The sequence below is a fragment of the Babylonia areolata genome, chromosome 12, assembly GCF_041734735.1.
Source record: "Babylonia areolata isolate BAREFJ2019XMU chromosome 12, ASM4173473v1, whole genome shotgun sequence".
In the NCBI taxonomy this organism is placed as follows: Eukaryota; Metazoa; Mollusca; class Gastropoda; order Neogastropoda; family Buccinidae; genus Babylonia; species Babylonia areolata.
The window spans coordinates 19,609,360-19,622,420 of record NC_134887.1 but is presented as its reverse complement, the minus strand read 5'-3'; the positions used below and the strand labels follow the sequence as shown (position 1 = coordinate 19,622,420).

Here is a 13,061-nt window from a genome sequence, read left to right as displayed (position 1 = left end):
TTGCATGGTTTCCGTAGGCGTGTCTTTTGTTGTTCCAAGGATCAGCCTCATACATTCATTTTGAACTCTTTCTAATTTTAGGAGGCTGCTTTGAGACGGTGTTATTAGCCCAAGTCCGTAGACTGCTGAACCTTGCCGAAATGAAAACAATGTGGCAGGAATTTAAGTGCAAGAACTATACATACTTTCTGTGTACTTTTTAGTGGTGTAAGGACATGAATCCAGACCCCTTCCAGGGTCTGCACCTGTGGGTCACGTGATAGTATGTGTAATCAGTTAAATCATCCCCCCCCCCTAGTTTTTTGGGTCACTATTTTTGTGGATTACAAAACCTTTTTTTTCCCTTTAAATATTTCAGAACAACTTTCTCTCCCTGCCAACACTGTGTAAACTAATCAGTTAACAGTGTGTCTGTAAAATCTTATGCTGCTTATTGAGAAATCAGGGAAACATTTATATTGCTGTTTTTCGTGTGAGCAATTGTTCGAACGTTCATAAATTCTGAATACACATTTACTCCATAAGGAGTAATATGTACTTCCAAATGATGCCATAATGCAAACAGCAATATTTAAACAATCTGTCTGCCAAATATCTAGTAAATTGCTGAACATGATTAAACGGCTGAGATAACAGCAATTTTCACTTAACATACATACATGTAAAAAGGAGCATAATTGTAATTTGCATGCCATAGATTTTGTAAAAATTGCAAAATAAAGTTTTGGATAGAAAAGGTAAAAATTGTAAAAGGGGTAAAATTCCGCAGTGATTCTCCCTTTCGAACCACACCACCACCATCCATCCACCCACCCCTCCCCATTCTCTCTACTCATCCATCATACACACTCACATTGTCATGAGCCTGGGACAACAGCACTATTTGAGTTATGACAAATCGATGAAAGGTAAGTTATATATATCTTTGCCACAGCCAGTAACGCACATTAGAATGATAATTCATGGCGTGTGTATGTGTGTGTGTGTGTGTGTGTGCGTGTGGTGCACGCATACACATGTATCTGCACGCACGTGCAGTACGTACCTGATCGAAGGAGATCTGGATCTTCTGTGTGAAGACCGTCCAGATGACAGTTTCATAACACGGGGGAGTGGTCAGGCTGCCCAGGTAGCGGTAGTACGTCATGGTATCCTTGTTGGGGGGCAGCAGTTTGGACAGTTGGAAGGAGGGCACCTTCACCTTTTCGTCTGTGTTGGGGCGTTTTGAACAGGTGAGAACCGTCAGAGGTCTGTCTGTCTGTCTGTCTGTCCGTCTGTCTCTCACACACACAGGCACGCACGCATGTATGCACGCACACACACGCGCATATTTACTTTATTTTCTATTTTTCTTTTTCAAAGAGGGCTTGATGTAAAACTGCTGCTTATTCAAAGCTCCATCATGAAATAGAATTTTGACCTTGACCTTGACCTTGACACACACACACACACACACACACACATGCACGTGCACAGGCTATCCTTGTAATTTCGATTTGCACAGCATACATACGTTTAAACATCATCTCTCTCTCTCTCTCTCTCTCTCTCTCTCTCTCTCTCTCTCACTGTCTCTTTTACCCAGACGACCAGTTCTGAAAGAAAAAAGGTTTATTGTACTTATTCCTTTATCCTCTTTAAGCGAAATTTCGTTTTGTGCTGAATAATGAACAAAAGTTCATGTGTGTGACACGCTTCACCCTTTCAACACACACAGTTCTTTCATACCTTGACAGCATGATTTACGGTAATTATCTCTTAGCATGAACTTACCTTTGTAAGTAACGTTTTGAAAGTATGACAGCAGGCCATCGAAGTTGGGGTTGTGGGCACCAACCTATGTGCCACAAAAACAAAGTTATCATGAGAGAGAGACAGACAGACAGAGAGAGACAGAGAGAGAGAGAATGAGAGGGGTAGGAAAGAGAAAGAAAATATAAGAGATAGAGAAAAGGAGAGTGAAAAAAAAGAAGAGAAGACAGAGAAAAAGAGAGAGAGACATGCAGAGAGAGAGGGGATGGAACAGACAGAGAAAGAAGAAACTGAGAGGGAGAAAGAGAGAACACTGAACACTATTATGTCAATACCTTTTACAGCCCTGATGACCTGGGGGTTCAAACTACAAATAACAACACGTAATAATAAAAAAACAAAAAACAAACAACTTCAAAACTAATTAATACTAACAATCAATTTGTGAAAGTAACACCAGAACAAAAAAAAACACAACAAAACAACAACAAAAAAAAGAACAAAGAAGCAAACATTCAATGAACACTAACATCTTGCATGCACGTATACTGTCCATTTATAGAGAGCAAACAAAGAACTGTGCGTGAATGGATGAGTACTGATGTAAACAAAGAAAAGGAGAAGAAAAACCCAACAACAACTGAGTTGAGTCGATTGCATACAGAAAAAGGACACCATGAATTAACACTGGAAAAAGGAGGGGGGAAAAGAGGGGAAAAGTGGAGACGGGAGAGAGAGAGAGAGAAGAAAAGTGGGAAGAAGACTGATTCTAAGTTTTGTACACATAATTGTATGATTTGCACGACTTCCTTCCATGTTATTGTCTTGTTTTTTTGTTGTTTTTTTCACAAACCAAGCCCAAAATCAGTAAGTGAAAAGTTGTATGCCTTCTTTTTCGTATGGGGTGATTTATTCCATAAATGCTAATGATTACTATGACACAGTTATGGAATGTCGGGTATTGGTTTTGATTACTGCCACGTTTTTTAGTTGATTGTGTAATTTATATACAAAATTAAACGGTGGTCGATCCAAGAAAGTCCGGGCAAAACAAAAAAAAAGTAATTCGATATTCCATTCAAAGTAATGTGATATGAACTGAAGAAAACATAACATACACATGTACATTCCTTATGAAGCAGTCAACACCATTTTCGCAATGAACAACACCGGGTATTATTTCGTTTTTGTTTGGTGGTTGTTTTTTTCGTCGAAGGTTATTCGCCTCGGCAATACACTTCAGAAATGGCTGTACTGATGTTTCCTGATTTATATTAAGCACTCCAGATAATCTTCATTCTCTGCCAAATTTGTTATAAAGGCAACACAATATTCACTAATAACATCATAGGCTTTCTAACGAAACAAGAAACGTAACTTATCCTCCCTTTAATGACCGCACATCGGACAAAGGGAGAGTATCGAGGGATCAGTTTGAAACCGCTTTTTAAAAGCACCCAGTTGTTCTCGACCTAAATCGGGCGAGACTTGTTCCATACCACTTGCTAGCCAAGAGAGAGAGAGAGAGAGAGAGAGAGACAGAGACAGAGACAGAGAGAGACAGAGAGAGACGCAGAAACAGAGACACAGAGACAGTGAGAGACACAGAGACAGAGAGAGACACAGAGACAGAGAGAGACACAGAGACAGAGTGAGGGAAAGAGAGAGAGAGGCGGGTTCAGGAAAAGAACGGGAACACAGACATACATTAACAGACATTTACTCGTGGTTGTATACACACACACACACACACACACACACACACACACAGTCACACACAGTCACACAAACACGCGCACACATATACACACACACGAGAGATAGAGAGAGAGAGAGAGATAGAGAGAGAGAGAGAAAGAGAGAGATAGACAGACAGAGAGACAGAGACAGAGAAAGGGGAAGAGAGAGGAAGAGTGAGGGTGAGAGAGAGAAAGAGACAGAAAGAGAGAGTGAGAGAGAAAGAGACAGAAAGAGAGAGAAAAAGAGACAGAAAGAGCGAGAGAGAGAGAGGGAGGAATGCTTACCGTGAAGAGAAACCCAAGCACAGCCAAACCGTAGGGACTCGTGACACTCGTGGCAATATCAGAAGACTTCGCGTGGTGCACAAGATGCAGCTGTGAACATTGCACACAAACAACTAGAGTAAAAACAATTATGATAACAACAACAACAACAATAATAATAACGATGATAACAATTATATTAAACACAACAACAATAATATGATTGGGATAAAATCAACATTGGCTTTAACGGAATATGGAGAATGTTTTTTTTCATTCCTTCATATTTTACATGCAAATAATGACAGAGAGAGGCAGACAGACATACAGTGGGAGAGACAGAGGCATACAGAGAGAGAGACAGATACAGAGAGAGACAGCGGAGACAAACAGGTAGACAGACGGATAGACAGACACACAGAGACAGAGGCAGAGAGACAGACAGACAGACGGACACAGACAAACACACACACACACACACACACACACACACATATATATATATATATATATATATATATATATATATATATACAGAGAGACAGACAGACAGAGGCAGAGGCACAGAGAGAGAGACAGACAGACAGAGAGACGAACACAGACAGAGACACACACACACGCAGATATATATATATATATATATATATATATATATATATATATATATATACATACATACAGAGAGAGACAGACAGACAGACACAGACAGAGGCAGAGACAGACAGACAGGCAGACAGACAGACGGACACAGACAAACAGAGACACAGATATATATATATAGAGAGAGAGACAGACAGACAGACAGGGAGAGAGATGAAGGTGACGGGAAGGGTGGGGCAGTCTTACCTCCAAGGGCGCCGCTATGTTGTCCACGGTGTGCTCCGAGCCCGACACATTGTTGCTGCCCCAGTGGAAGTGGAACTGGAAAAGGGCGTACTCTTCGGGGAGGCTGCCACCGCTGATGGCGATTGGCTCGCCTGAGTACTTCATCTTGACTGGAACAAAAAACTTTTTATAAACAACAAATTTAAGAAACTTTTTCAAAGTTTTAAGCCGACCTGTATACCCCCACTGAAACTAACACTTTTTCAAAGCTGAAGCCTACCTGTATATCCCCACTGAAACAAATGAACGCTTATGTCAAGGTTTAAGCCTACCTGTATATCCCCACTGAAACAAATGAACACTTTTGTCAAAGTTTAACTTTAAGCCTACCTGTATATCCCCACTGAAACAAATGAACGCTTTTGTCAAGGTTTAAGCCTACCTGTATATCCCCACTGAAATGAAATAACGAACGCTTTTGTCAAAGTTTAACTTCAAGCCTACCTGTATATCCCCACTGAAACAAATGAACGCTTTTGTCAAAGTTTAACTTTAAGCCTACCTGTATATCCCCACTGAAACAAATGAACGCTTTTGTCAAGGTTTGGTTTAAGTCTACCTGTATATCCCCACTGAAACAAACAAACAAACAAACACTTTTCCAAAGTTTCAGCCTACCTGTATATTCTCACTGAAACAAATGAACGCTTTTGTCAAGGTTTAAGCCTACCTGTATATCCCCACTGAAACAAACAAACAAACACTTTTCCAAAGTTTCAGCCTACCTGTATATCCCCACTGAAACAAATGAACGCTTTTGTCAAGGTTTAAGCCTACCTGTATATCCCCACTGAAACAAACAAACACTTTTCCCAAGTTTCAGCCTACCTGTATATCCCGACTGAAACAAATGAACGCTTTTGTCAAGGTTTAAGCCCACGTGTATATCCCCACTAAGAGAAGCAGCAAGAAAACCAACCCGATGAAGATCAACATATCTGCCAACAAACCAGTCACAGCAGGTGGTAAGCCGATGCATGAAGTTGAATCCTTTAGCAATATCGGCAGCACTGTTAATAAACAGGACGGTACTGACAAAGATGTCACCTATGCTAGAGCAGCCTTTATCCCCCTAAAAAAAATCTGGTCCTCTAAAGAAATAACCACATTAAAAAAAATAAAATAAAATAAAAAACACACAAAAAACGCATTCTCAATTCAAACGTGAAGTCCATCCTTCTCTACAGATCCGAGACGTGGAGAATGACCAAAAGATGCTACAGAAAATCCAGACCTTTATCAACAGTTGTTTGAGGCGCATTTTTTGATCAGTTGGCCAGAAAAAAAAAAGAAACGAGGAACTGTGGCAAAGAAGGGGACGGGAACCAATAGAGAAACAGATCCTGAGACGGAAGTGGGGATGGACTGGCCACACCTTGGGGAACTCGCCATCCAGCACTACACGCCAGGCCCTGACCTGGTATCCCCAGGGGAGAAGGAAGAGAGGACGGCCGAAGAACAGCTGGAGGCGGGACATTGAAATAGAGCTAAAGAGGCTTGGATCCAGCTGGAGGGGTGCAGAAAGGACAGCCCAGAGTCGGGTTCGGTGGAGAAATGTCGTTGGTGGCCCGTGCTCCACAGGGAGCGAGAGGCCCAAGTACGTCAGTAAGTATATAATCAATATAAACAAAACAGTCTCTAAGTCTGTGGCCTTTCTTGCCCTGCTCTCATGGTGACCTCAGTTTCGATACCCCTCCACTTCTGTGCTTGGGATGAGTCTTGTCAATGTCTTCAGTGTCGGCAGCTTCATAGGGGGCTGTTGTTTGAGGGACGTGGTGGCGGTCTCCACTCTGGGAGGGACGCTCACTCAGTCTGGCTCCGCGACTAAGCCATTATTGTCGTTAGTAGGGGGTTTAGTAGATGGTGTCCTAAATACATTAAATCAGAACAGATATCACTGAACACCGCCGAAGTGACTCAGCGGCAGTGCAGGGTCTCCTCTGGTGTGTGGCCTCCTGGGGACCTAACATCGATGGTTCCCTGGGGACTGTCGATGCTGGAACTGTGACGGACGACCCCGGGTGTGGTCGTGTATGGGGAAATCTAAATGAGCGGCGTGGGAGTAATGCCACTGAAATAGCGCAGCTGATGGGGCAGCAAAAAAAAAAAAAAAAAAAAAAAAAAAACCTCAACGAAATGAATGAACACTTTTTCACAGTTTGAAGCCTACCTGTGTATCCCCCGGCATTGACGAGCGAGGTGGATACGGAGCACAGCATGTCGTACTGGCTGAGGTCGAAGAACTGCAGAGCAGGATCGTACAGAATGGCCGTGGTGTCAATGTCGATGGGGGACTGCATATTCTTCCCGCACACCGGGTAGCTCTCCGCCCACCTGTCGGGCCCTGTCATTATACATTATGACCATGATGTGATGATGATAATGGTAATAATAATGATAATAACAAGCATAATAATCATCATCATCATCACGATGAAGATCATCATCATGATTATCATAACTCTACTACACCTACTACTACCACTGCCAACACCACCACCACTACTAATACTACCACTAGTACTAATACTAGTACTAATGATAACAACAATAGTACATTTATGTAGCGCTTTCAAAATTCTCAGAATGCTTTACAATAGCACGTCACACACACACACACACACACACACACACACACACACACACACACACACACACCGCTATTTAAGGGGACATAATAACTCCGTTCATTCATCCATCTATCAGCGAGAGACAGACAGACAGACAGACAGACAGAGACAGAGGCAGACATAAATGGACAGAGACAAACAGCGATGCACATACTAAGAGAAAGAGAGATAGTGAGAGAAAGAGACAGACAGTCACACAGACAGATAGACAGACATAAAATTACAGACAGAAACAGAGATGCACATATGACGAGAGAGACAGACAGACAGACAGACTCACAGACAGACAGACAGTGAGAGACATAGACTGAGATATGACGGAGACAGAAACAGAGACGCACATACGAGAGAGAGGGGGTGGGGGGGGAGACAGACAGACAGACAGAGACAGAGACACTGAGAGACACAGACTGAGATATGACAGAGACAGAAACAGAGAGAGAGAGAGATACAGTGGGAGGGGAGACAGACAGACAGACAGACAGACACAGTGTGGGAGGGGAGAGAGAGAAAGAGAAAGAAAGAGACAGGCAGACAGACAGACAGACAGAAGACAGATACAGAGGAGCCAGGCTCAACAAAGATCACTTACCCATCGAATGCCCGAAATAGCCCCAAGAACCACCGGCGGCTAAAAATAGAATAGAATAGAATAAAATGAGATAAAATAAAATAAAATGAGATAAACAAAACAAAACAAAACTAAAAATGATAACACTCACAGCTAGCTGCACAATATATCAACTTGCATAACATAAAAAAAAAATCCACAAACAAGACAGAATACAGCATTCAACATACAAAGTATTGAAATAAAAGATGAAGTTGAGCAGCAACACTGAGCTTGTATCGTGTTCTTTCATGAGATACAGACGATTGATATACGTTAAGGTGAATGATACACGTGACATTTGATGCTTAAAACAAGGAATTATAAAAATACAACACACTTGGAAATGAACATTCCATAGGTACTAGCACACACACACACACACACACACACACACACACACACACACACACACACACACACACACACACACACACACACACACACAAAACAACAACAATAAAAAAGCAATATTCTACAGAATATATTACTAAGTGTAGCGGGTCACAAGATATAACTGGGAAGAAAGTACATAAATACAAACATGAAAAGAAAATCACATCTCTCTGTGTGTATATTATGCTTATGTTTACATAGGTGCTTGAGCATGTCGTGCAATTTAATTATGTCATCGTCTATCTTACTCTTTCAAGCCGTCTGTATGGGCAGACTCGGGTACAATATCTCAGACACTATCACTGATCATCACCAAAACCTTTGCCTGTCTCGGTATAAGAAGTGCAACATTCATGTATACAGAAGCTAGAACTGCGCTGGTTTTGCTTTCAATGAAAACAATGAAAAAATATCATGACAATAATGATAACAATAATAAAAGTTTGCCCAACATTGAGAGATGTCCGAACTCTAACGAACTGGTGAAGACTTTGGAGAATGACGCAACGCTGCGCTGAATAAATAACTACCTATCGCCGAATCCATAACTGAGATTATGTTTACCAAACATCGAAACTAAATGAATAAGTGAATGTTTACCGATCGCCAAGTTCACGTCTAGGACTTTAAGCTCCCCATTATCATCAACAACAAACTAATGAATCAGTGAATATTTACCAGTCGCCGATTCCACAAGCGCCAGCATCAGGAAAGAAGCTGCCAGGGAAATCATCGTGGATTGTCTTGGTTGAAGCTGATGAATGAATGGTCTGATCCTTTCCTACCCTTTGTATTCTCTCCACGGGTTTGCATGGAAACACTGATCGGGCAGTCGCCTTATAAAGACATTGTCGTCTGCCAAACTGAAGTACTGCGCATGCGTCGAACTAAAAAGAAAAAGAAAAAAGAAGAAAGACTGCGCATGCGTCGAACTAAGAAAAAAAAAAAAAAAAAAAGACAGAAAGAAAAAAGCTGTTTCGTCACTTCCAACAGGTGGTGATATTCACTGACTCGCTATCTATTTTGCTGTCATAAACAAATTTCTCGACCAGTCAGAGAGATCATGCGTTTGACATCCCCATGCCCCTCCCTCCCCCGCCTCCCGCCCCCCCCCCCAACCCCCATTAACTCATCATCCACCTGCCCCCTCCCCACCCCCCATTCTGAACCCCCATCTTCTCACACACACCCCCCCCCCCCCCGCGCCCCCTTCCACCCCCAACCGAATTGCAGCAGCACACACACAGTTGTGTGTTTCCACGAAGCATTTTCAGTATCAACAATGGTGGAAAGACGGGTGTGGTTGCTGTTCTCACATGCTGGGTAAGAGGACTAGCTCTTTGCGGAATCAGGGGATCATTTTCCTCTCTCTCTTTTTCTTTGTCCCCCCCCCCCCACCCCCCCCCCCCCCCCCCCAAAAAAAAAGAAATGCATTCTAATGTATTTATTTACTTATTGGATTACTTTGTATAATCTATCTTATTTCATTTTATGTTCATGTTTTACGCAGGCCTAGGGTTGGGTCTCTAGGACCTACCAGAGAGTTGGGATTATTTCAAGGTAAGACATCTGCCCCTTCTCTCTCTCTGTCTGTCTGTCTCTGTTATCTCTGTCTGTCTGTCTCTGTCTTTGTGTGTGTGTGTGTGTGTGTGTGTGTGTGTGTGTGTGTGTGTGTGTGTGTGTGTGTGTGTGTGTGTACATGTCTTATTGTTCTTGCCGTTTTCTTTGATATTTTATGTGCTGTATTTTAACTTTTGTGATGTAAATTTTGACCCACTACCCTATTCCCCCCCCCCCCCCCCGCCCCCTGTCTCTCTGTCTGTCTGTCTCTCTCATTTAATATTCTCTCCTTTACTCCCTTCACTCTATAACCCCCCCCCCCCCCCCCCCCGCACCTCCCCCCCCCCAGCCCCCCCTCTCATTTCCTCTCTTCTAATTTCAAATTTCTGTCTTTATCTTTTTCTTGTGTTTTTTTTTTATACCCCAGGGCTGGATGAAAAAAAAGCATTTTGTTAGTGTGCTTGTCTCAATACCCCGGAAAAATAAAAAAAAATTTCGTTCTTTCTCTCTCTCTCTCTCTCTCTCTCTCTCTCTCTCTCTTGACCAAAAAATGGAATAAAAGGTAAACTTTATTGCTGTATTAAAAGTATGTACGAGGATGTTAAAGCTAAAATAAGATGTGGTGCTAAATTTAGTGAGTATATCAGATGTACACAGGGGGTTAAACAGGGTGATGTTTGTAGTCCTATTTTATTTTCTTTGTTTATCAATGAATTAGCCCTAGAAATTATAGAAAATGGTAGACATGGTGTTACTTTCGATTTGATAGAGTTATTCATATTGTTGTTTGCAAATGATATTGTTTTATTGTCTGAAACTGTAGTAGGTTTACAAAACCAATTAAACAATTTACACAAAGCAGTAAATAGGTTGGAGCTTAACTCACTCAGTACGGCCAGTCCTCTCTTCTCCTCTACACAGACCCCTCGGATGTCCAGTTGGTGTCTGAATGACCCAACCTTTAGCTTCTGTCAGAATTCAGTGTGGTATTCTTTGTCAACATTCACCTCTTCAGTATAAGAGCCTTCCGCTTGCAATATTTTGATGATGGTAATTGGGGTGAAACGCTGTTAGCGTCGTCTCTTTCGCCGTTCGTATGGAGAGAGTTAAAGTAAATATGGATAAAACTAATGTAGTGGTTTTCAGAAAGGGTGGGTATTTAGCTGCATATAAACGATGGTATTTGGGGAATCTTCAAATTTCTGTCATAAATACCTATCAGTATCTTGGTTTATTCTTTTCCACAAAACTTAGTTTTACGTTTGCTTGTCGAAACCTTGTTAGCAAAGGGAAATGAGCGGTCTTGAGCATATTACAATTATAAGTTTGAAAGTAATTCTGTTAGATTGTTTTTTAAATTGTTTGGTGTTCAAGCCCAGCCTATAGTACAGTACGGTGCTGAGATTTGGGGGTTGGAAAAGGGGTACGGGATAGAAAAACTACATTTGTTTGCTATGAAGAGGTTTTTGCATGTAGACAGAAGAACGCCAAATGACTTAGTTTACGGTGAGCTTGGTAGGTATCCGATTTATATTAATCCGTATGTAAAATGCATTAGATATTGGTTAAAACTGGTTCAAATGAATGAATGCAGATTGCCTGCTCAAGCTTATAAAGTGTTATTTGATTTGGATGCCAGGGGAAGGGTAACATGGGTGACTAGCATTCGAAAATGTTTATGTAGTAATGGTTTTGCGTTTGTATGGCTTAATCAAAGAGTTGGATGTGTTCATGATTTTCTTGTTTGCTTTAAACAGCGTATGGTTGACTGTAGATGGCAGGGATGGAACGACCATTTACAAAATAGTGAAAGATTTTCTTTGTTCAGATTGTTTAAAAGGAATCATTTCACAGAACCATATTTAGCAAAAAATATTAACCGAGTCATCAGATGTTCTTTAACAAGGTTTCGTTTTGGTGTATCTGATATCAACGTACACAGTAAAAGACACAAGCCCAGCACTGTAAACGATATGGTATGTCCGTTATGTAGATCTGCAAAAGAAGATGAAGTCCATTTCGTATTATGTTGTCCTGTATTAGATGACTTGAGACAAATATATATTCCGTTGAGATATTATAGCAGACCAAGTAAATTTCGGTTAGTATTGCTTCTGTCTTCTACAAATGATAACGGGTTTTTTTCGAATCTTGCCATATTTATCTATAAGTCATTGAAACGACGGAGTGTCATGATTGGTTAAAGAGAACAGAGCTTTGAGCATACACGTTGTAAGATTATATTCTTATGCAAATCTATTCTTACAAAATATGTAATCACCTCTTCAAATGGGGCTATGGCCTTATTGAATATACTTTCGTTTCGTTTCTCTCTCTTGACGTTGGTGTTGTGAATTGACTCTCGCTTTTTTTTTTTTTTTTTTTTTTTTTTTTTTTTTTTTTTTCCTCAATTATTATTCTTGCCCCAGAGGGCTGGATCTAAACAAGTACTTTGTGCTTACTCCTTTACCCTCGTAAAATAAATTTTCGTTTGTTCGTTCGTTCGTTCGCTCTCTCTCTCTCTCTCTCTCTCTCTCTCCCTCTCTCTCTCCCCCACTCCCTATCTCTCTCCCGCTCTCTCTCCCACTCTCTCTCTCCCGCTCTCTCTCTCTCCCTCCCTCCCTCTCTCTCCTTCTCTCTCTCCCACTTTCTCTCTCTCTCTTCTCTCTCTCTCTCCCTCTCTCTCTCCCACTTTATATCTCTCTCTCTTCGTCTTCTCCCTCTCTGTCCCACTCTCTCCCTCTCTCTCTGTCTCTCACTCTCTCTCTGTGTCTCTAACAGCAAATGTGGTGTAATGTATATGGATCATTCCACATGCTTCATCCCTCCCTCACTCCCTTGAAACTGCAATGGCTCAGTTTTTAGACTATCTCGAAACTACATGATAAAATAATACTTTATTATCTCTATAAGAGTAATCGTTGACACGTTTGCTGACAAAAGGAGACATATCAAGAAGAAGAGTGTCATCAACATCCTGTTAATACTTTTTTTTTTTTTTTTTTTTTCTTACATCAATCAACAAATTTGAAATACCTCCCCCCCACCCAAAAAAAACAACAACAACAACAAAACAAACAAAAAAAACCCACACAATAATACCTGTAGCCTTAGTCAATACGGGAGAACTGTGTAACAGGGAAGCAGCAATTCAGTGTGTGTGTGTGTGTGTGTGTGTGTGTGTGTGTTTCTGCTTTTCTTTCTTCAATGAAAATGTTCGTTGGT

General features: G+C 41.3%; 1 protein-coding gene across 1 annotated transcript in view; it reads right to left on the bottom strand.

The window, feature by feature from the left end:
• LOC143288089 (carbonic anhydrase 2-like) overlaps window positions 1-9,080 on the bottom strand; it is a 12,148-nt gene extending 3,068 nt beyond the window's left edge. Inside the window, exons 1-7 of the mRNA XM_076596368.1 lie at window positions 8,955-9,080; window positions 7,863-7,901; window positions 6,811-6,984; window positions 4,602-4,750; window positions 3,777-3,866; window positions 1,774-1,837; window positions 1,046-1,209 (exon numbers count right to left, since the gene is read on the bottom strand). Of these exons, the coding sequence (XP_076452483.1) occupies window positions 1,046-1,209; window positions 1,774-1,837; window positions 3,777-3,866; window positions 4,602-4,750; window positions 6,811-6,984; window positions 7,863-7,901; window positions 8,955-9,009 (735 nt within the window). The 5' untranslated portion in view covers window positions 9,010-9,080. The remainder of the gene's footprint in view (window positions 1-1,045; window positions 1,210-1,773; window positions 1,838-3,776; window positions 3,867-4,601; window positions 4,751-6,810; window positions 6,985-7,862; window positions 7,902-8,954) is intronic.
• Window positions 9,081-13,061: the final 3,981 nt, after the last annotated feature.